At 42.5% G+C, this 22668-nt stretch overlaps 1 protein-coding gene across 1 annotated transcript in view; it reads left to right on the forward strand.

Moving 5' to 3' along the window:
- The window catches only part of LOC135706991 (flotillin-1), a 37841-nt gene that overhangs the window by 13352 nt on the left and 1821 nt on the right, over window positions 1-22668 (forward strand). Inside the window, exons 4-6 of the mRNA XM_065228712.1 lie at window positions 15024-15494; window positions 15557-15700; window positions 15769-15933. Of these exons, the coding sequence (XP_065084784.1) occupies window positions 15024-15494; window positions 15557-15700; window positions 15769-15933 (780 nt within the window). The remainder of the gene's footprint in view (window positions 1-15023; window positions 15495-15556; window positions 15701-15768; window positions 15934-22668) is intronic.

A 22668-nucleotide genomic window follows, 5' to 3' on the forward strand; every position in this document is an offset into this window, starting at 1 on the left:
GTTTTTCAGCTCACGTATTGCCTTTTTAACCTCGTCTAGCGTTGGAGGCTCCACAGCTTGATCGTCGTCTGCGATGTTTACTCTGTTCCTCGATACTCCCTCACTCTCTCCATTCAACAATGTCTCAAAATGTTCTTTCCACCTGGCAGCCACCATTGTTTTATCTGTCAGCAAATTCCCCTCAAGGTCATTGCACATGGCGGGAGATGGCGCTGTTTTACTCCGCACACCATTGACAGTCGCGTAGAACCTTCGCATATCGTTCTGTTCCATACTTTCTTGCGCCTCAGCAATCACGCGTTCTTCGTATTGCCTTTTCTTTCTGCGGTGGGTTCGTTTCTCAGCTGCCCTTGCTACCTTGTACCGCTCTCTGTTCAGCCGGGTACCAGACACTAACATCCGGCTTCTGGCAACGTTCTTCTCATCCGTCAACCGCTGGCACTCCTCATCAAACCAGCCATTACGTGGTCGTCTTTGAGCTGTACCTATCACTTCTTGTGCTGTTGTGTTCACCGCTCCGTGGATTGTGTTCCACAGATTGTTGAGGTCCTCGTTCACGTTGATTTCGCTAATCCGCTCATCAAGCTTCTGGCGGTACTCTGCAGCAACACCTTCTACTGACAAGCGATGGATATTGAAACGCATCGATCTCCGGTTCGTTGAATTCGTAACGGTCGATAGACGCGCCCGAATTTTGCAGACAACAAGATAATGATCTGAGTCAATGTTAGGCCCCCTAAAAGTCCTTACATCAATGACATCTGAGAAGTGCCGGCCACCCACCAACATGTGATCGATCTGGGTGCAAGTTTCGCCATTTGGGTGTCTCCAGGTGTGCTTTCGGATATTCTTGCGTGCAAAGTAGGTGCTACTGATGGCCATACCTCTAGCAGCGGCGAAGTTTATCAGTTTCAGGCCGTTATCATTGGTTACTGTATGTAGGCTCTCTGTACCAATGATTGGACGAAAGAAATCTTCCCTCCCGACCTGCGCATTTGCATCTCCGATTACAATCTTCACGTCGTGTTTTGGGCACTCATCATAAGTTTTATCGAGACTGTCATAAAACGCGTCCTTCACGTCATCGGATTTATCGTTGGTTGGCGCATAGATGTTGATCAGGCTGTAGTTGAAGAATTTGCCCCGAATCCTTAATACACAGATGCGGTCGCTTACCGGTCTCCACCGCATAACACGCTTCATCTGCTTCCCGATCACTATGAACCCTACTCCATGTTCTGCCCTATCGCCACCGCTGTGATAGATATGATACTTGAAGGAAGTGTTGGCGATGGGATCCACCGCCCGGAATTCACGTTCTCCGGATCTAGGCCACCGTACTTCCTGAATAGCAGCTACGCTCACATTCACTTTTTGCAGTTCACGAGCCAAAAGGCCCGCTCGTCCAGGTTCATTTAAGGTTCTGACATTCCAAGTACCGAGTTTCCATTCATTGTCCTTATTTCGTTGCCGGGTCGGTTGCCGAAAATTCCGTTCGTTGTTTTCTCTTTCTTCGTTTTTCTGAGTAATGTTGGGGGTTTCAGTATGCTACCTTACCGGGGTCGCGATACCTACATCATGTTGGTGGGGCTGCCACCTTAGGTGTAGCTGACGTGATACAGCATTTCTTATTCAGCCGCTCGCTCCGAGACAGACGCTGTTTGAGCCGCACCTCCATGGTGAACAGACGCTCGAGGGTCGCACCCCCTCACTTTGCTATCACCACGATCCGGATCCATGTTTTTATCGTGGTGACATTGCCCAGGCTACGCTACCAGCATCTTTTGCTGGCGGTCTTTGTCATCGGCTGACCCGTTTAAGCGTGAGGTAGGAACTTGTGAGGACCAGAGCTGTTGGGACAACACTCCTTCCAGTTTGTCGACTCACCATTTGTAGCCACACAATTATACCAATGCAAAAATGGTACAGAGGCATCGAAAGCTCTCAATTAATAACTGTGAAAGTGCATCTAGAACACTAAGTTGAGAGCATGCAATAAGCTAATATGTGATATGCAATAAGCTTGAAATGCGAAGAAGAAGAAGAAAATCACCTGATTACAAAACAAGCGTCATCCGGTTGCAGCTATCAAAGCGGTTTCGATATTTCGATTTGAATAGTCTGAGGTTTCATTAGAACAGAGGGTGATGTTTTCGTTCAGTGTACGTCTGTACCTCTCGGGGCCTCATAGCCTAGTCAGTAAAGGCACGGTATTATCAAGCCGGAGGCGGCGGGTTCGATTCCCGGTCCGGTCGAGGGAATCTTTCGGGTTGGAAATTTTCTCGACTTCCCTGGGTATAGAGTATCATTGTGCTTGCCACACAATATACAAATTCATGCATTGGTATTGGCATCGAAAGCTCTCAATTAATAACTGTGGAAGTGCATTTAGAACACTACGTTGAGAGCACGCAATAAGCTAATATGCGCTAAGCAATAAGCTTGAAATGCGAACAAGAAGAAGAAGACGTCTGTACCTCACTTATACTTAGAAATTAGCCAAAATTCTGCACTAATACTTGGACATTCAGAGAAGTCTACAGCCTCCACTTTTGTACGTACAAACAGTTTTGATAATCATATGTTCCGCTTGTCTGGGATGGATGCTGCATTGAACTACACTGTAACAAACCACCGTCCTCTGTTCGAATCGAAACTTCGAAATCGCCTTTCCGAATGATAGCTGCAACCGGATGACGGTTGTTTTGAAATCAGATGATGCTCCCCTCGAATACAGGATGAACATTGTTATGAGAAGGGATATGGCTATCAGTTGGAATGCGTAATGCTCTCTTCAGAATGATAGTCATCTTAAATTGAAATGCATATGGTATTGGTTCAGCCCCTTAACGCAAATCATTCACAACGATGATGTAAATAATTCTATTGAACGTCATTTGCTGCTCTGTGCAGACAAACGAGGTGGAAGTATAACCATCGCTATCAGAGGTGGTACGAATATTGGTAAAGCAAACCGTAGCGTATCTATTTCGTGGTGGAGGAAGTTCAATATGGAAATGTAAACAATCGAATTAATAATCTATTCCAAAGCATTTGTAATTGTAAGTCATCTTATCCTTAAATGGTTGTCCTCTGAGCCCTGTCTGTTTTACAGCCAATCTTCAAATAAATATCATCCTTTATTTGGAGGACAGTCATATGGATGCTCATCAGTTAATGAAGATTTCAACCATAAGGAAATCATCCGAAATTCGACAGCATATTGTTCAAGGGCTCGAGCAATACAATAATCAGTCGAAGTATTGCGGATGTTTTCGTTCAGTGTAGAAATAAACATGGGGCGCATTCAAGGACCTCGCTTAAACTGTAGTGGCATCGCCTCGGCGAAACATCCGTCATGTTTCTTTTTCTTTTCCTCCGCGGTAGAACCATCTCACTCAGTAGTTTTTAGTCTTTTTCGCTCTCTATCAATTTCCTTTTATATCCTCAATAACAGTACTAATCTTTAAACACTAATTTTTCCCCTCATCACCTCTCCAAGAAAAAAAGAAACACATAGTTTTTTTCTCCAATGTGTATTTTTTCTTTCTTTCTTTTTCTTCGTATATTTTTCCGCTACAATTACAATATTTTGAAAAACAAATGTAAAAGGGTGCTAAGGTATGTTGATTAACCCTTAGGGACAAATGGCCAAAAATTGTTTCTTGCGCTAATACTACTACTACTACTACTAACTATTAACTACCAACACCACTACCACATATAAACTAAATGATCTCACCTTTCAACGCCCTTGGTTGATCTGTCTTGTTCTGTTCAATGTTCGCTCTGTATAAGCTACCAAGTTCGCCATTTATATACATACGATGATCCGCGATTCATGAACTACACCAACAGCGGTAACACACACACCAACAAAACAGTACACAATGAAAACACACAAACACACACACCCACACACTCGCACCATTTTGGATTGATTTCACTAGCACATGGATGTGATGTGCTTCTTAAGGATTTTAGTTTTCCGATTTTTGTACACACAGGATTGCACCAAATAAACACACACTGACCAGCCAGCGCGCTTACGCCAACATTCGAGAGAAAAAAAAAAACATTAGACACACAGATACACTAAATTGACAACACTGCCTCAGAGGTTTCGACGGGGTCTCTCCACCGTTGGGGCTTTTGAGGCAATGTCGCCACGGAAAAAAAAACTGCAAATTCGGTTTATTTAGATTTCGTTTCTGTTGTATTATCGTTTTCCACTTTGTGTTGATTAGTTGTTGTATTCGGTTTCCTATTTTCGGCAGCTTTTTAGCTTTTGCGCTCTGATAGAAGTACTACCTATACTTACTTTAAGTTAGATTGTAAGGTTTCCTTTTCTGAGAAACGTTGTCAATACTTTTTGTTTACATCGTGTGTGTATTTGAAAAACGAGAAAATTAAATGGTACATAGGGGAAATGCAGGTAATGTCGGCCTAAGTGTCCCTAATTTGGGCCCATACATAAATTCAGCAATCGACTAAATTTTCAATAGCAACCAAAAATATCCATTAGTAACGTCACAATAAAGCGTTCATCTAGATAAAATTGATAAATAGCAGGTTTTTAGCGATGGGCCCAATCTTAGATCCATAGGCCAACATTAGAGACATTTCCCCTATATTGAACTTTCGTAGGAAAAAAAAATGAAATATGAAAACAAGTAATCAAAGAAATTGACACTGGACTGAGAAAACAACGGTTAAATATCGCTATTGGATATTGGCTAAAACCGAGGGAGACGACTCTGTCTGGGCGCACGCTGGGTAGATAGAAAGAAGATTGATGACGATTCTGAAGATTTGCTGCAAAATGATGATGCACTATGCAAGTAGATGCGAGAAATGAAAGAAGACGCCACCCTCGGCTAAAAACGCGTAACGAAATGGATTTTATAAAGTTTGACATGTCTATCTACCTATATAGGACTACAAAAAACAAGGTGAGTTGAACAACATGTTCAAACCAACGGGATGGTCACTCCACACAGTGTACCAAAAACAAGTTTGGGCACAGTCATTGGCACTGTTTGGCACCCATGGTTACAATTTTTCTGATCTTTAAAGTTACTGGCAACACTGAAATTTTTCTGCGCCTGCGCAGTGTGCATGTGTCAAAATTTGTTATTGATGTTGCCACAATATAATTAAATTATTTTCAAAACACAACCATGAATCTCCACCAAGTCTCGCCATGTATTCTCAAAATCGTTACACCCGTGACGGCAGTCGTGACCACATTTCCTCCCAGACGAAGAACAGCTGACAGCGGTATCTTGACCTGACCGAGGTTTCCGGCCATGACTACACGAACTAGCGATGCTGCTGCTGCTGCTGGTCCGTCTTTTTCAACGAATTTTAAAGGAGACGGATCAGCAGAAGGAACAGCAGCTTCCGCTCTTTTCAAGCTTACGTGTTTTTGATGTTCTCGTTGTTGAACCCCTCGGTTCATACAGCAACGCTTCATTTCTATCTGCCAATCTGGCAACTCTTTCTTATTTGACAGAACTACTTCCGCTGTAACGATCAACTGAATAAAAAATCATTCTTTCTTGTACCGAGCAACTTAACAAATGTGTTTGCGTACTTCTTCACTGAGCCTCCGATTCCAGTCTTTTCAGGTTAACCTCCAATAGGTTATGGGCCCAGCGTTGGGGCGCAGTGAAAGCTAGAAAGTTGTGAAGTGCGCGACGCGGTTCGTAAAGTTTTTTTTCTGCGACGAAGTGGTGAATTTCGGGAGCCCTTTGTGGAGGCGAAAAAAAAAAAAAAAAAATGGACTTTTCGAAAGTAGGCGTCGTCCGATTGAATAATCGGAACTACCGGTCGTGGGCATTCAAAGTCCAAATGCTCATGATGAGGGAAGGAACGTGGAAGTACGTTTATCCAGGTACTCCCCCTACTACGGTCACCTCCGATTGGACCGAAGGTGACGAGAAGGCGAGAGCAACCATCGCGTTGCTGGTGGAAGACGGCCAGCACAGTCTCATCATGGCGAAAACGACGGCGAAAAGTACGTGGGAGGCGCTGAAAACGCACCACCACAAAGCGACACTCACGGGAAAAGTCTCGTTGCTGAAGGAGATCTGCAGCGCGAATTTTCGGGAAGGCCAGAACATGGAAGAATTTATTTACGGGATGGAGGAGCTCTACTCCCGTTTGGAAAATTCAGGTGAAAAGCTCTCGGAATACATGCAGGTAGCAATGATCCTGCGGAGTCTTCCGAAGGCGTTCGACGCTCTGACCACCGCGTTGGAGAGCCGGTCGGATGCGGAGCTGAAAATGGATCTGGTCAAAGCGAAGCTCATCGACGAGAACGAGAAACTGTACGGCGGAAACTGTTCGGAAGAGCGCTTGTTGAAGGCGGGAAACGGTACGAAGCCGGCCGGTGCTGCTGCTTGCTTCTTTTGCGGAAAACCAGGACACAAAAAGCGCAGCTGCAAGGAGTTTCTGGCGCAGAAGAGCGGCGGTGAAAGTGGCGAGAAGAAGAAGAACAAGCCGAAGCAAGAACAAAAAGTGAAACAAGTGCGCGAAAACGACTCGATGTCGTTCACGTTCATGGTGCGACAGAACCCGGACACGAATCGGTCTCGTTCGTGGCTAATCGACTCGGGCGCGACGTCGCATATGTGTAATGACAGAGATGCTTTCCTCCGGATGGAACAAGGTTCGCGAATGAGTGTTATTGTCGCGGACGGAAACGAGAATCGTGTCGCGGGCGTCGGAGATTGTTTAATCGAGTGCGTTAATGACAGCGGCGAAGCGATTAAGCTAACGCTGACGGGTGTGCTTTACGTCCCCTCTCTGGACGGGAACATGATTTCGGTCAGTAAGCTGGCGTCGAAAGGTGTGCGGGCTGAATTCGACGGGTCCGGCTGCAAACTGGTTTACGGGAAAACGGTGGTCGCAGTAGGCGACAGGAAAAGTGACATGTACTTTCTGCGATTCGCGAGTGACCGTTCGTTGCAGGTGAAGACGCGAGAGCATTCGAAGAACTGCCAACACACTTGGCACCGTCGCCTGGGACACAGAGATCCGGAAGTGCTAAACGAGATAAAGCGGAAAGATTTGGCCACAGGCATGAAAGTGGTGGATTGTGGCATTCGCTGGACCTGCGAGTGTTGCATTCAGGGCAAAATGGCTCGTCCTTCATTTCCGGCAACGGCTGAGAAGACTTCTACGGCTGTTCTGGACATTGTACACACTGACGTTTGCGGGCCCATGGAGGAGACGACTCCAGGGGGCTGTCGGTATTACATGTCCATGATTGACGACCACAGTCGGTACGCGTTCATCTATTTTCTCAAAGAAAAGTCTGAAGTCGAGCAGCGCATCCGGGAGTACGTCAGAATGGCGGAGAACCAGTTCGGCCGCAAGCCGCGGATTATCCGCTCTGACCAAGGTGGAGAGTACTCCAGTAAAACACTTCGTCGGTTCTATGCCGAAGAAGGTATCAAGGCGGAGTATACGGCAGCATATTCTCCGCAGCAGAATGGAGTTTCAGAGCGGAAAAATCGATCCCTGAGCGAGATGGGGCGATGCATGTTACTGGATGCAGGCATGCCAAAACGATTTTGGGCGGAAGCGATCAACACTGCATGTTACCTGCAAAATCGTTTACCGTCAGCAGCAGTTGAATGTACCCCATTCGAGATCTGGTTCGGGAGGAAACCCGATTTGAATCACCTTCGGCTGTTCGGGTGCACTGCTTACGTCATGGTTCCAGCAGTAAAGCGCAAGAAACTGGACGAAAAGGCCATCAAAATGACGTTTGTTGGCTATTCAGGAGAACATAAAGCCTACAGGATGCTCAACCTTGCAACCGGCCAAATCCAGATAAGCAGTGACGTTCGGTTCTTGGAGATCGAAAATGGATCGAAGGTTGAAGACAAACATCGGAAGAAAACGGAAGACAAGACGCCGCCCGCTGAATGTGAAGAAGTGGAGTGGACAGTGAGCGAAATTCCGAAAGCGACAGTGGCACCGGATGCATTGGAGTCTAGCGATTCGGAGTCTGGCGATTCGGAGTTAAGCGATTCGGACGATGAGTTCTTCGGCTGGGAGAACGACGATGCTGCTTGGCTGCAAGTTTTTCGGTTCAGGCGTTACGAGAGTCGCGATGCTTGTGATGATGATGACCAAATGGATCCTGTAGCAGAAGAAGAAGTGGCACCACCTCCGGTTCGACGTTCGCAGAGAGTGACCGCTGGTGTGCCGCCGGTCAGATATGCAGAAGGAGCAAACTTGGTGCAGCACAGTGCAGCAGAGCCAAAAACGTACCGTGAAGCTGTTTCTAGTCCCCAGAGCGCCGAGTGGAAATCGGCCATGGACGACGAAATGCGATCGCACCAGGAGAATTGCACATGGGAACTAGTGGAGTTGCCCCCACACCGTAAACCGATCGGATGCAAATGGGTGTATAAGTGCAAAAGTGATCAAAACGGCAACCTTGTGCGGTATAAGGCGCGACTTGTAGCGCAAGGGTTTTGCCAAAAATTCGGGACCGACTACGACCAAGTCTTCGCACCAGTTGTCCAGCAGATCACGTTCCGGACGATGCTGACCATCGCGAGTCGGAGGAAGATGTTGGCCAAGCAGATCGACATCAAAACCGCATACCTCTACGGGCAGCTTCAGGAGGAGCTGTATATGCGGCAACCGCCGGGCTATGAAAGCGAGGATCGAAAGCTGGTTTGCCGGTTGAAGCGCAGCTTGTATGGGCTCAAACAGGCCGCCCATGTCTGGAATAAACGGATCGACGAGGTACTTAAGCTGATGGGCTTTCATCAGTCGAAGGCTGACCCTTGCCTTTACGTTCGGGAGCGATCAGGCAAGTACATATTTTTGTTGATTTACGTCGATGACGTCATTGTTATTTGCGCTACGGAGGATGAGTTCGAAGGGGTGGTTCAGAGCCTGGCCAGTGAATTCAAGATTACCGTTATGGGCAACTTGACCTTCTTTCTCGGTATCCAAATTCGACTGGAGAACGGACAGTATCGCATTAACCAAAAGGCCTACCTGAATCGTGTTCTAGAACGGTTCAGAATGCAGGATGCGAAAATTTCGAAAATTCCTATGGATCCCGGCTTCCTCAAACAAACGGAGGAGAATACCAACCGACTCAAAACTGCAGAGCATTATCAAAGTCTCGTAGGAGCTTTGTTATACGCAGCCGTAATCTCAAGGCCGGATATATCGATCGCAACCTCGATTCTCGGTCGGCGTGTTACGGCACCAACGGAAGCAGACTGGAACGAAGCTAAACGGGTGCTACGTTACCTTAAGGGCACGATCGATATGGAGCTATGTCTGGGACACGATGACCGGACGCTGGAATGCTTCGTAGACGCCGATTGGGCCGGTGACGTCAGCGACCGGAAGTCCAGTTCGGGTTATTTTTTCAAGTTCGGCGGTGGCATTATTGGATGGGGATGCCATAAACAGAAGTGTGTGGCCCTTTCGAGCACCGAGGCCGAATATATCGCGTTAGCAGAGTGCCTACAGCAGGTGCAATGGATCAGGAAGCTGATGTTGGACATTGGTGAGAAGCTGGATTTTCCGATTGTAGTTCAAGAAGATAATCAGAGCTGCATTGCTTTGACTCTGGGTGACCGTACGGAGAAGAAAGCTAAACACATCGATACGAAGTACAATTACATCAAGGATATGGTTCGTGAAGGTATTGTGCGTCTTCAGTATTGTCCGACAGAGCATATGCAGGCTGACCTGCTGACGAAGCCGCTGCAAGCAACCAAACTACGACAGCTGAGAGAGGCGATTGGCATCCGGCCATTCAACGTTGAGAAGGAGTGTTGAACCCCTCGGTTCATACAGCAACGCTTCATTTCTATCTGCCAATCTGGCAACTCTTTCTTATTTGACAGAACTACTTCCGCTGTAACGATCAACTGAATAAAAAATCATTCTTTCTTGTACCGAGCAACTTAACAAATGTGTTTGCGTACTTCTTCACTGAGCCTCCGATTCCAGTCTTTTCAGGTTAACCTCCAATACTCGTTGCTCCACGCACAGTGTTCATCGTCTTGGAGGAGGAGAAGCACAGCTTCATAATGCACGGGATTTTTGTGCCTTTGTGATCGATCGCGCTGTGGTTGCAGTTCATGATGGCGTTCACCGCCAGGGCTACGCTCGGGAACTCTACCAATCCGGAAGAGGAACTTTCTGATTTCAGAGGGAACATTCGCACTTGCGACGGGTGGCAGTCCTTGGTGTTGAATGCAGTCAGCAGCAGATCCTCGGACGGCATACGGGTGGGGTATTGAAGAAGTGGAGAATGCGATTTTTGCTGGCCTGTGTCAACGAAAGGAAACGATTGTTCTTGGAGGTGCTGTAGTCATTGTAGCTGATCGCAGGGCTGTCCAGACTGGAGAGTTATAACATGTTATAACGGTTGTCAACTAATTGCAACACAGAAACCACCATCAAGATAGCGCGATAACATGTTTTAACTCTGTAGTCTGAACGTACTATTAAACTTAAGAATTATATTCAAAATCAGTGTTGGTAAAATCATCAATCAATTGATATTTTTCCACTCTGGAACAAAATATCATGCTTGATATTAATTTTGCAAGCTCCTTTGATAGACGAGTGCACGGATGGATTTGAGTTCACTCACTCGACAAAGTGACACAACAGAGAGGCCCTGTTTACTAAAAATGAACACATGAATAATACTCGCGTAACATTTGAAACAGGCCTATCAATTTGTGTACACAAAACTTGTTAAGCCCTTTTCGCGCGAACCAAATACGCCCACACAAACTAACAAAACCATCGGGTAGGGGAAATTCTCCCTTTCACAATAGTGCTCTTGGTTTGCGTGGGCGTACTTCGGTTCTCGTGAAAGGACCTAGGAAGTTGTTTACAATAGTTGATAGGCCCTTTTCAAATGTTACGCGAGCATAATTCATGTGTTCATTAATTTCAATTTTTTTTTCAGTAGATGAACAAAAGTTCACCCTTGCACTCGTCTATATTGCGAGACTATTCACAACATGTAAACATGAAGCTGAGAGTTGACTCGACACAAAAACGATTCCGTTGCATATCGTTTTCTTAGAAAGAGTAAGTATAGTTGGCTATCTCTCTTTATACTTCTGGCGATGGCAGACACGATGCTACTACTGCCAGCAGTGACCGTAGCTTCGGGTCGCGTTCGGATGTAAAGTAAAAATCATGAAACTCCTCACCACGGTTTGGATGAAATTGTAGCTGTTGAGTTTTGTTAGCTCGATATTCGTAGCTACATTATCACCGCTTATAATATTATCCGCTGTTGCTTGCTTGTTGATTTTTGTGTAGGAAAATCAAGCGTAATCTTGGGCATTGGTGAGATTTTATTTTTGACGTAGGATTACGTCTTTCGGGTACATATTGGGGGTGCAATTTCAAAAATCTCAAATCGACCGCGTCACGAAAAGTGGTCAGGCTTTGACCACTTATAACTCTGCCAATAGCGGATTGATTTTAATTCTAAACAAGTCAATCGATTGGAAATTGTTCTACGAATCTACTTAAATGAACACTTTATCAATTTTCAATAGGTCAATTTGAATTAACTTCTGAAGGAAGCCATCAGAACTTGCAGAAAAGATTAAAGAAACTCTTCTGGAGCATGTTTGAAGAAAGTTCTAATAAAGGTCGGAAAAAACAACTTAATTGTTCCGCTGGAATCCTGGACTTCGTATGTAGACGCAACCACCATACGCCTTATTCGAAGCGTCTGAAAAGCAATGTATTTCCACTAGTACTGCCTTGGGAATGATAACCCAGCGATCGACTCGAATTTCGTTCAACAATGGGAGTTTTTCGTGAAATTTCTATTGAACTGCATCATCTCGGTCAACTGGTTTCTGATACTGCATCCACCTCGTCCGTACCATATAGACGTCCTCACGAATTGCTCTTGCCGCGAGCGGCAATCGGTCTTCTTCGTCAGCAGCCAACTGTCGGGGAGTTCGTGTTGCCAGGAATGGTGCGGGTGTGGCTCCATACGTAACGATTTACAGTTCGTACACGGCAACTTCCCGAGAAAAGCGAAATCATACGGAGCGGAGTGGTTGATCCTTGAGCTACATAAGGATTTGTCGGAACATCTTCTCGACGTCCAATACGAGGAGAATCTGCTTCGTAGTGATGGAAAAGTTCACGAAAACTCACTATGACTCGCGAAATTTTCTCTTGGTGAACTTCGTGAAATCTCGATGAACATTTCAAATGGTCCTATCTGCTTTGATCGATTCTCTTCATCGACTTTCTCTTTCGTTAATAACTCAGCTGCAAAACCTTTCGATGTCGATGAAGAGAATCGATCAAAGCAGATAGGACCATTTGAAATGTTCATCGAGAAATATCGCAAACTTTTCCAACACTTCTGCTTCGTCTGACTGCGTAGGATAAATGCCCTCAAATCTTCCTGCACAACTGGCCCTTTGATGTCACAATGGCGTAGGATATCGATTCCCGGCTTCTAGACAATACCCAGATTCTAAAAAAAATTAGATGGTAGAATTTCCCACTTTTTTCAAAATTGGCGTCGAATATCGAATTTCATTCTCTAAACGTCATCCCGATTCCAAAAATACCCATATTGATGGGTGTTTGGCAGTATTTTCCACTTTTTCCTAAACTGGAAGCCACCATCTTAGATTTCAAAATGGCGTTGCATATCTTTCCAATCTCTAGTCAACTCGATTCCAAAAAATACCCATATGATGGGTATTTTACAGTATTTCCCACTTTTTTTTCTGGAATCGAAAGCTGCCATCTTGGATTTCAAAATGGCGTCGGACATCGATTTCCGATCTCTAAACGTCATCCCGATTCCAAAAAAAAACTTATATTGATGGGTATTTGACAGTATTTCCTACTTTTTCTTAAATCGGAAGCCATCATGGATTTCAAAATGCCGTCTGACATCGATTTCCGGCCTCTAGATGACATACCGATTCCAAAAAATACCAGTAGAAGTATTTGATAGTATTTCTTCACATTTTCTTGAATCGGAAGCCGCCATCTTGGGTTTCAGAATGGCGTTGGATATCGATTTTAAGCCTCTAGATGTCATCCCGATTCCAGAAATACCCATATTGATGATTATTTGAGAGTATTTCTCACATTTTTTTAAACCGGAAGCCACCATCTTGGATTTCAAAATGGCGTCGCAAATATATTTACAATCTCTAGACGTCACCCCGATTCCAAAAATACCCATATTGATGGGTTGGCATCAGTATTTCCCACTTTTTATGAAATCGGAAGCTGCCATCTTGGATTTCAAAGTGGCGTCGGTCATCGATTTCCGGCCCCTAAACGTCACCCCAATTCAAAAAATACCCAAACCACCACCCGACAATGATGAAAGTCAGAAAAACTGCGCGAATTTGGATCGAACAGCTTCGCTTCAATGCGAAAGTAAGTCCATTTGACAATTAACCACTTCATTCGAGCAGATAAAATGACGTTTACTACCACTCGAACTTTGAAATGAAACATTATTTTGAGTAGTTGAAGATGCTAATTTCAAATAACAGACTGTAGTGGTAATTTTTATACGATAGATGGAGTAGATGAAAGCATAGAGTTGATAGTTCCGTTAGAGTACGGCAGTGTGAAGATTGCATATAGATATTAGAATAGCGAGCTAGGACAACTTTTAAGGAAGGTACAAATCGGTTTTTTCATCTCTCTTTACCAAACTAACCCTTTTGAGATTTTTTCTTCTAGAACCTCGAAAAAAATAGCCAACATTTGCGCGTTTCACTAAAAAATAGAAATTAGTTGGTCCAGTTTTGTGAAATCGCTGGTAGAAAGTCACGCCAAAATTGCTTGACAAAGTGGTCAATAGACTTCTCGACGCAACATCTCACTTATACTTTCGCTTTGTTTATTATTTTCAACCACGAAATCAGCTGTCAAAGTGTTCGACTTGACAGCGGTTTGTTTTTTTATTTTCAACCAGTAAAATGCATGTATTAGTGAGACTTCTCACTAATACTAACGGTGGTAGAGAACTCTATGAAAGACGAAATGAACACGAGTTAAGCCAAAACAAACCGCATGAAAAGTGATTGAAAGTGGTTCTATTGATGTTGAAGAGGATCTGCTCGATGAGAAGATAGAATGACTTTCAATTGAAAGTTATGGTTGACAGCTTCGTCGTCGCTTGACGATTTTCGATTGTTGGGCCCTGGTAGTAATACAGCATGCACTAAACTAACAACATGGGATAACAGTGTGTGGCATAACAGTCTTATTAGCATTTGGCATTAGGCGAACATAAGTTATACATTGGAATCGACTGTCAAACTTCACAATGAACAAGGAAAGTTTCTTAATTTGGACAGAAAATGTCGCGAAAAATACCAAAACTATGTTTTCCCGTCCATATGAGTCCATAGAGAAAAAAATCTTCAACAGCGTTTTTCTCAGCTTGCTGTTTTCACTAATGGGACAACACTATGGGGCCTATTACGGATGTCACTTCACGGTGAAAACTTGTCACTTGTCGTCACGGTGAAGTGATTCCCATTTGATTTGTACGGCAATCACGGTTCTCATTCTGAGTATCACTTCCTTATCACCGTGTAGTGACACCCGTAATAAGGCCCTATGCTGAAAAGGGCAGTATAGTGCAATAGATAAAATTACTGATCGGAGAAATTTAAGTCCCGAACAGTAAAAAAAAAATAAATCCAACAAGAGGCTAATACATGTGGAGGAAAATGACTGAACAGACTGTTGGAAAAATGAACTAGAATAATTTATGAATGAACCAGAAAAAATAATGACAGACCACTGACTTGAATTTTTTGAAACCATTCAGAACCGTAAGTTTGAAACACTTGAAGTGCGTTTTGAGAGTGATCCTCACCGAGATTTTTCGAGTTTCCACGACTAGAACTTTGATTATAGGTTCCGCGAACAGCCGAGCCATAAATCCGGTCACGTTTTTGTGCATTTTTCGTGTTTTCCATCTTCTTTTCCCGCAGGGCTATCTCAAAAGTTTGGGTATGGCTCGTACGGCCGAAGTCAAACGGGACGCCCGTATTGGTGAGGCGGAAGCCCGCTGTGACGCCACGATCAAGGAGGCCATCGCCGAGGAACAACGGATGGCTTCCCGTTTCCTGAACGACACGGAAATTGCCAAGGCACAGCGTGACTTTGAGCTGAAGAAGGCAGTGTACGACGTCGAGGTGCAGACGAAGAAGGCCGAAGCCGAGATGGCATACGAGCTGCAGGCCGCGAAAACCAAACAGCGCATCAAGGAGGAACAGATGCAAATTAAGGTCATTGAACGTACCCAGGAAATTGCCGTTCAGGTGCAGGAAATGGCTCGTCGCGAACGCGAACTGGAAGCCACCATCCGGCGCCCGGCTGAGGCGGAGAAGTTCAAACTGGAAAAGCTGGCCGAAGCCAACCGGAACAGGGTCATCCTGGAGGCGGAAGCCGAAGCGGAAGCGGTGAGTAGAACCTACTTGGAAACGGAAAGGGCTGTGACAGATAGGGTTGTGTTTCCCAACAGATACAAGTCCGCGGAGAAGCCGAAGCATTTGCCATCGCTGCCAAATCGAAAGCCGAAGCCGAGCAGATGGCTAAGAAGGCGGAAGCTTGGCGAGAGTATCGCGAAGCTGCTATGGTCGACATGCTCTTGGAAACTTTGCCAAAGGTACGTGCCTAGTTTCTATGCAAATCGGGTTATAATTTCATCTAATATATGTTTGAATTTATCTACAGGTGGTCGCCGAGGTTGCAGCCCCACTGTCTCAGACCAAGAAGATTACGATGGTATCTAGCGGAAGTGCCGATGTCGGTGCGGCAAAGCTGACCGGCGAAGTGCTGCAGATCGTCAACAAGATTCCGGATCTGGTCAAATCGATCACTGGCGTGGACATTTCAAGGGTAAATCAAAATCACAAGTACATCTAAACACGCACACACACACATACGAAATCACACATACATCAGCACATTTAGGCACAACATTTTCACTTTCATCTAGACTAATTAAAATCTCACCACCGGAATATCAGTAGAAAAGACATTATGGATAGTGGAGCAGATAATCAAGCAAGATCAAATCAATAGCTGTGTAGAATAGATGAGGCATCACCAAACCTAGTCGGTTCAACCGTTAGCAAACTCTGATCTCTGATATCAGTAGTGTTAGTGTATAGAAATCCTTCCTCTTTTCGTTCTGCTAACTATGAAACTTGTATTCTTTCCTTCTCTCTTGTTTCCGTATCATTCCCTTCACATTCCATCGCCAGGCCATCTACGAAGTTCCTTCGGATGAATTTATAGAATGACATCCTGAGGTGATTGTTTAACAAGCGCGGAGGATGTGCATAGAATAGACGATCCCAACAACCAACGATATCCCATTCTTCCCGTCCATTTTCTTCCCGCGACTTATGAACGACAACAACCCGCTACTGCCTTTTTAATTATCGTTTTATACAACTAAAAACGCCATCGATAACATGGGACCATGATGTTACCCTGACATTCTTAATACAACACAACTCGTCACAAGACAACACAGCGCAGCGAGAGTTACAGATTTAGCTTACAGACTTCATTGAAGAGGAGGGGACGACTCGGAGCAGAACGTGAAGGTAGATCGTAGCACATGACGTTGAAGATTTGTTTTAGCTTGGATTCATTTGGTTTCTCATTTCGTAGAAGTTCGTAGTAATAGGTGTCATATAGAATTGGTTAGACTTTCCCTGGAAAGTCTCTGAATTTCCCTTAGTTAGAAGAGTTTAGTTCTCTTAGATCCTCTGAACGTTCAAAAATAGTTTAAAGACTTATGGTTTCCTATAAACTTTTCCTGGAGTCCTGGAGACCTAAGTAGAAGATCATCGACTTTAATAGAAAGCTTTTCGAACACGCTCTATAAAATCTTCTGAATTTCCGAAGACAACATATCAAGAAGAGTTTCCCATAAACGCGTCATCTGCCGGTCAAAGGTAAAGCAGAGGTTTCATCCTCAGAAGAAAGGTTTGTGTATTTTTTTATCTATGCGTTGCTTCCACTTTTGGACGAGCGCAGCGCTACTGTATCAGTCGCCAGTCTTCTTGATATGTGGACTTTGGAATTTTCCTTTAAATTTATTAAATTCTCCTGGTACTTTCAATTTATAGAAGTTATTTTCCTGAATTTTCACTGAAAGAGACCTCTGTGCGTTGTTCGAAAGTTAGCAAGCGATTTTTTAGACATTCTTTGCGCTAATTTGGAATTACTTACACTTAAGTATCCTGAGAATTTCAACCCACAACTGCAGATTGCTTGCCAGGCTTCGGGGAGCTTCGAATTCTTTTTGATTTTACATGCTTCTGGGGCACTCTTCCGGTCAACCGAGGTATACAATTCCTGCCCCCCCAGGAACTGCCAGGAGCATATAGACCGGGATTTTCGTTTCGAGCGTGCAGGATCGAATCGCGACGTGGTTGCTCCGGAGAAGCCATGATGTAAATAATTGAACTTATCCTGACAACCAATGCCTACTGTGATTCTATACAGTCTTATCTTGATTCAGTTAAATTAAAAAAATGCCTTAGCTCTTTTCGTGTTCAACCTTTATTCAGGAAATTATGTTTCTTCTGCTAAAAAATGTTTATACAGCTTTTAATCAGCTCGAATTATTTGTTGGATACTCACACTCCCATTTCATTCCCACAAACTTCGAGAAATCTTTCTGTCTTTGTTTGGAAAATTTTGTCGACTTTCTCTGGATGGTTTTTCTGAATTCACTCGGAAGATTATTTCGCCTCCTCCCAGAAATTGCTTCCAACTTTCCCTGTAATACTTTACTATTTCCTTCAGAAGCTTCATCCGACTTTCATATGAATTCCTTGCGTAAAATTCTAACTTTTTCTAGAAGTTTCTTCCGAACTACCAAATTTGCAAGAAAGATTCTTATAAATTCCTCCGAAATTTTCTACCATTTCTTCTGGAAGTTTCTCCTGATTCCCTGCGGAGATTTTTTTCGGCTTTTGCTGGAAGTTTTATTTGAGATCTTTCTGACTTCTCCTGGAAATGTCTTCCGAATTTGAATGAAACATTTTCTAACCTCTACCGCACCTTGGCTTCTTTCAGCTGATTTTTCCGACTTCTGCTGAAACTTTCTTACGGCTGTCCGGCTTGCTCTGGGAGTTCCTTTGACTATTCTTTTTCCATCAAATTGTTCCAGAAGATTTTTTCTGACTTCCGCCGGAAGTTTTTCAGACTTTTCTCGGATGTTTTTCCCGGAACTTTCATCCAACATACCGCAGAGTTTCGTCCAACTTTCATTGTAATCTTTTTTCCGAGTTCCCAGGCAGTGTTTCTCAATCTATGGGTTGCGACCCACTGGTGGGTCGTGAGCTGCCCATAAGTGGGTCGCAGGAATTTAATTTTTTAAATTATATGGAATCAAACCTGAGTTGAAATTTACCCCTATGTGTAAATGCTTAAATTTAGAATTAATAATTTGATTGAAATTTTCCAAGTAAAATTTGACTTCGCTTCTTTAAATCCAAATCCATTTGCGCTTTTCCAAGACAAATTTGACTTCGCTTCTCGTAATTCAAATTTGATTGCAATTTTCCAAGTAAAATGTCAGTTCGCATCTCGGAATCCAAATCCATTTGCGCTTTTCTAAGTAAAACTTAACTTAACCATTTTCCAAGTTAAATTTGACTTCGCTTCTCGAAATCCAAATCCATTTGCGCTTTTCCAAGACATATTTGACTTCGCTTCTCGTAATTCAAATTCGATTGCAATTTTCGAAGTAAAATTTGACTTCACTTCTCGTAATCCAAATTTGTTTCCGTTTTGTCAAGTCAAATTTGATTGCAATTTTCCAAGTAAAATGTGAATTCGCTTCTCGAAATCCAAATCCATTTGCGCTTTTCCAAGTAAAATTTGACTTCGCTTCTCAAAATCCAAATCCATTTGCGTTTTCCAAGTAAAAATTGATTGCAATATTCCAAGTAAAATGTGACTTCGCTTCTCGAAATCCAAATCCATTTGCGCTTTTCCAAGTAAAATTTGACTTCGCTTCTCGTAATCCAAATTTGTTTGCCTGTTTTCAAGTAAAAATTGATTGCAACATTCCAAGTAAAATGTGACTTCGTTTCTCGAAATCCAAATCCATTTGCGCTTTTCTAAGTAAAATTTAACTTCGTTTCTCGTAAATCAAATTCGATTTAAAGTCATAGTAAAATTTGACTTCGCTTCTCCTAATCCGAATTCGATTGCAATTTCCCAAGTAAAATGTGACTTCGCTTCTCGAAATCCAAATCCATTTACGCTTTTCTAAGACAAATTTGACTTCACTTCTCGTAATCCAAATTTGTTTCCGTTTTGTCAAGTCAAATTTGATTGCAATTTCCCAAGTAAAATGTGATTTCGCTTCTCGAAATCCAAATCCATTTGCGCTTTCCCAAGTAAAATGTGACTTCGCTTCTCGAAATCCAAATCCATTTACGCTTTTCCAAGACAAATTTGACTTCGCTTCTCGTAATCCAAATTTGTTTCCGTTTTGTCAAGTCAAATTTGATTGCAATTTCCCAAGTAAATTGTGACTTCGCTTCTCGAAATCCAAATCCATTTGCGCTTTTCCAAGTAAAATTTGACTCAGCTTCTCGTAATTCAAATTTGATTGCAATTTCCCAAATAAATTGTGACTTCGCTCCTCGAAATCCAAATCCATTTACGCTTTTCCAAGACAAATTTGACTTCGCTTCTCGTAATCCAAATTTGTTTCCGTTTTGTCAAGTCAAATTTGATTGCAATTTCCCAAGTAAAATGTGACTTCGCTTCTCGAAATCCAAATCCATTTGCGCTTTTCCAAGTAAAATTTGACTTCGCTTCTCGAAATCCAAATCCATTTGCGTTTTCCAAGTAAAAATTAATTGCAATATTCCAAGTAAAATGTGACTTCGTTTCTCGAAATCCAAATCCATTTGCGCTTTTCCAAGTAAAATTTGACTTCGCTTCTCGTAATTCAAATTTGATTGCACTTTTCCAAGTAAAACGTCAGTTCGCTTCTCGAAATCCAAATCCATTTGCGCTTTTCTAAGTAAAATTTAACTTCGTTTCTCGTAAATCAAATTCGATTGCAATTTTCATAGTAAAATTTGCCTTCGCTTCTCCTAATCCGAATTCGATTGCAATTTCCGAAGTAAAATGTGACTTCGCTTCTCGACATCCAAATCCATTTGCGCTTTTCCAAGACAAATTTGACTTCGCTTCTTGAAATCCAAATCCATTTACGCTTTTCCTAGACAAATTTGACTTCGCTTTTCGTAATCCAAATTTGTTTCCGTTTTGTCAAGTCAAATTTGATTGCAATTTCCCAAGTAAATTGTGACTTCGCTTTACGAAATCCAAATCCATTTGCGCTTTTCCAAGTAAAATTTGACTTCGCTTCTCGAAATCCAAATCCATTTACGCTTTTCCCAGACAAATTTGACTTCGCTTATCGTAATCCAAATTTGTTTCCGTTTTGTCAAGTCAAATTTGATTGCAATTTCTCAAGTAAAATGTGACTTCGCTTCTCGAAATCCAAATCCATTTGCGCTTTCCCAAGTAAAATGTGACTTCGCTTCTCGAAATCCAAATTTGTTTCCGTTTTGTCAAGTCAAATTAGATTGCAATTCCCCAAGTAAAATTTGACTTCGCTTCTCGAAATCCAAATCCATTTGCGCTTTCCCAAGTAAAATGTGACTTCGCTTCTCGAAATCCAAATCCATTTACGCTTTTCCAAGACAAATTTGACTTCGCTTCTCGTAATCCAAATTTGTTTCCGTTTTGTCAAGTCAAATTTGATTGCAATTTCCCAAGTAAAATGTGATTTCGCTTCTCGAAATCCAAATCCATTTGCGCTTTCCCAAGTAAAATATGACTTCGCTTCTCGAAATCCAAATCCATTTGCGCTTTTCCAAGCCAAATTTGACTTCGCTTCTCGTAATCCAAATTTGTTTCCGTTTTGTCAAGTCAAATTTGATTGCAATTTCCCAAGTAAAATGTGATTTCGCTTCTCGAAATCCAAATCCATTTGCGCTTTCCCAAGTAAAATGTGACTTCGCTTCTCGAAATCCAAATCCATTTACGCTTTTCCAAGACAAATTTGACTTCGCTTCTCGTAATCCAAATTTGTTTCCGTTTTGTCAAGTCAAATTTGATTGCAATTTCCCAAGTAAATTGTGACTTCGCTTCTCGAAATCCAAATCCATTTGCGCTTTTCCAAGTAAAATTTGACTCAGCTTCTCGTAATTCAAATTTGATTGCAATTTCCCAAATAAATTGTGACTTCGCTCCTCGAAATCCAAATCCATTTGCGCTTTTCCAAGTAAAATTTGACTTCGCTTCTCGTAATCCAAATTTGTTTCCGTTTTGTCAAGTCAAATTTGATTGCAATTTCCCAAGTAAAATGTGACTTCGCTTCTCGAAATCCAAATCCATTTGCGCTTTTCCAAGACAAATTTGACTTCGTTTCTCAAAATCCAAATCCATTTGCGTTTTCCAAGTAAAAATTGATTGCAATATTCCAAGTAAAATGTGACTTCGCTTCTCAAAATCCAAATCCATTTACGCTTTTCCAAAACAAATTTGACTTCGCTTCTCGTAATTCAAATTCGATTGCAATTTTCGAAGTAAAATTTTACTTCACTTCTCGTAATCCAAAGTTGTTTCCGTTTTGTCAAGTCAAATTGATTGCAATTTCCTTCGCTTCTCGAAATCCAAATCCATTTGCGCTTTTCCAAGTAAAATTTGACTTCGGTTCTCGAAATCCAATTTCATTTGCGGTTTTCCAAGTAAAATTTGATTGCAATTTTCCAAGTAAAATTTGACTTCATTTCTCGTAATCCAAATTCGTTTGATTTTTTTTGTCTGGTGCTAAGTTAGCCGTCGACTACCCGCGACTACTCACAACCCCAACACTGTCAGACGATGATTATTGAGGCTTTCTAGGGCGATTCAATGCTATTTTTAGCTTTTTCAAGACATTCTTGGCGTTTTTAGAGTCATTATGGTGGATCGATTTCTTTTTGGCATTCATAATCTTTTAAAGTTTTAGGACTAACTTATTGATTATTGGTAATTTTTGGCGTTTTAAAAGTAATTTTGGCGATTCTAGAACCATCGATTTATAACAATATTGATGGGTCGTGAGATCAATTGTTATACTGACATGCAGGTTAAAAAACCTGTTTAAAATACTGAATTGCCAAGACATGAACAATGTAAAAACACTTAGATATATATCATAACAATTAAGGCTGGTACGTTACTGCAGTAACTGGAGCACCTAGGTTAAAAGGAAATGTAATTTATTTTGAATTTGGAACAAATAAAGAGTAATGGTAATGAATACACACTTGGAAGGACATTTATTCCTTCTGGAGTACTCGAGATTACATTTCAGATATGTTAACTTTCTTTGGGATACTGGAGATTCTAATTGAGAATAATGACGATCCCCTTTTAAGAACTAAGGGTTCATTTATTGGCATGACACACGTCCCCTTTGAAATGAAAAATGTCCTTTTGAGGTTATTGAACAATGGTCTTCTTCAGATACCTTTTAAGCTACTGTGGATCAAGTCGCTCTATTCGCTTTGACAGTCGTCTTGTCCTAATTGAATC

This window comes from Ochlerotatus camptorhynchus, unplaced genomic scaffold (genome assembly GCF_037179485.1).
Source record: "Ochlerotatus camptorhynchus isolate MF236.1 unplaced genomic scaffold, CSIRO-AGI_Acam_v1.1 ptg000023l, whole genome shotgun sequence".
Classification (NCBI taxonomy): Eukaryota; Metazoa; Arthropoda; class Insecta; order Diptera; family Culicidae; genus Ochlerotatus; species Ochlerotatus camptorhynchus.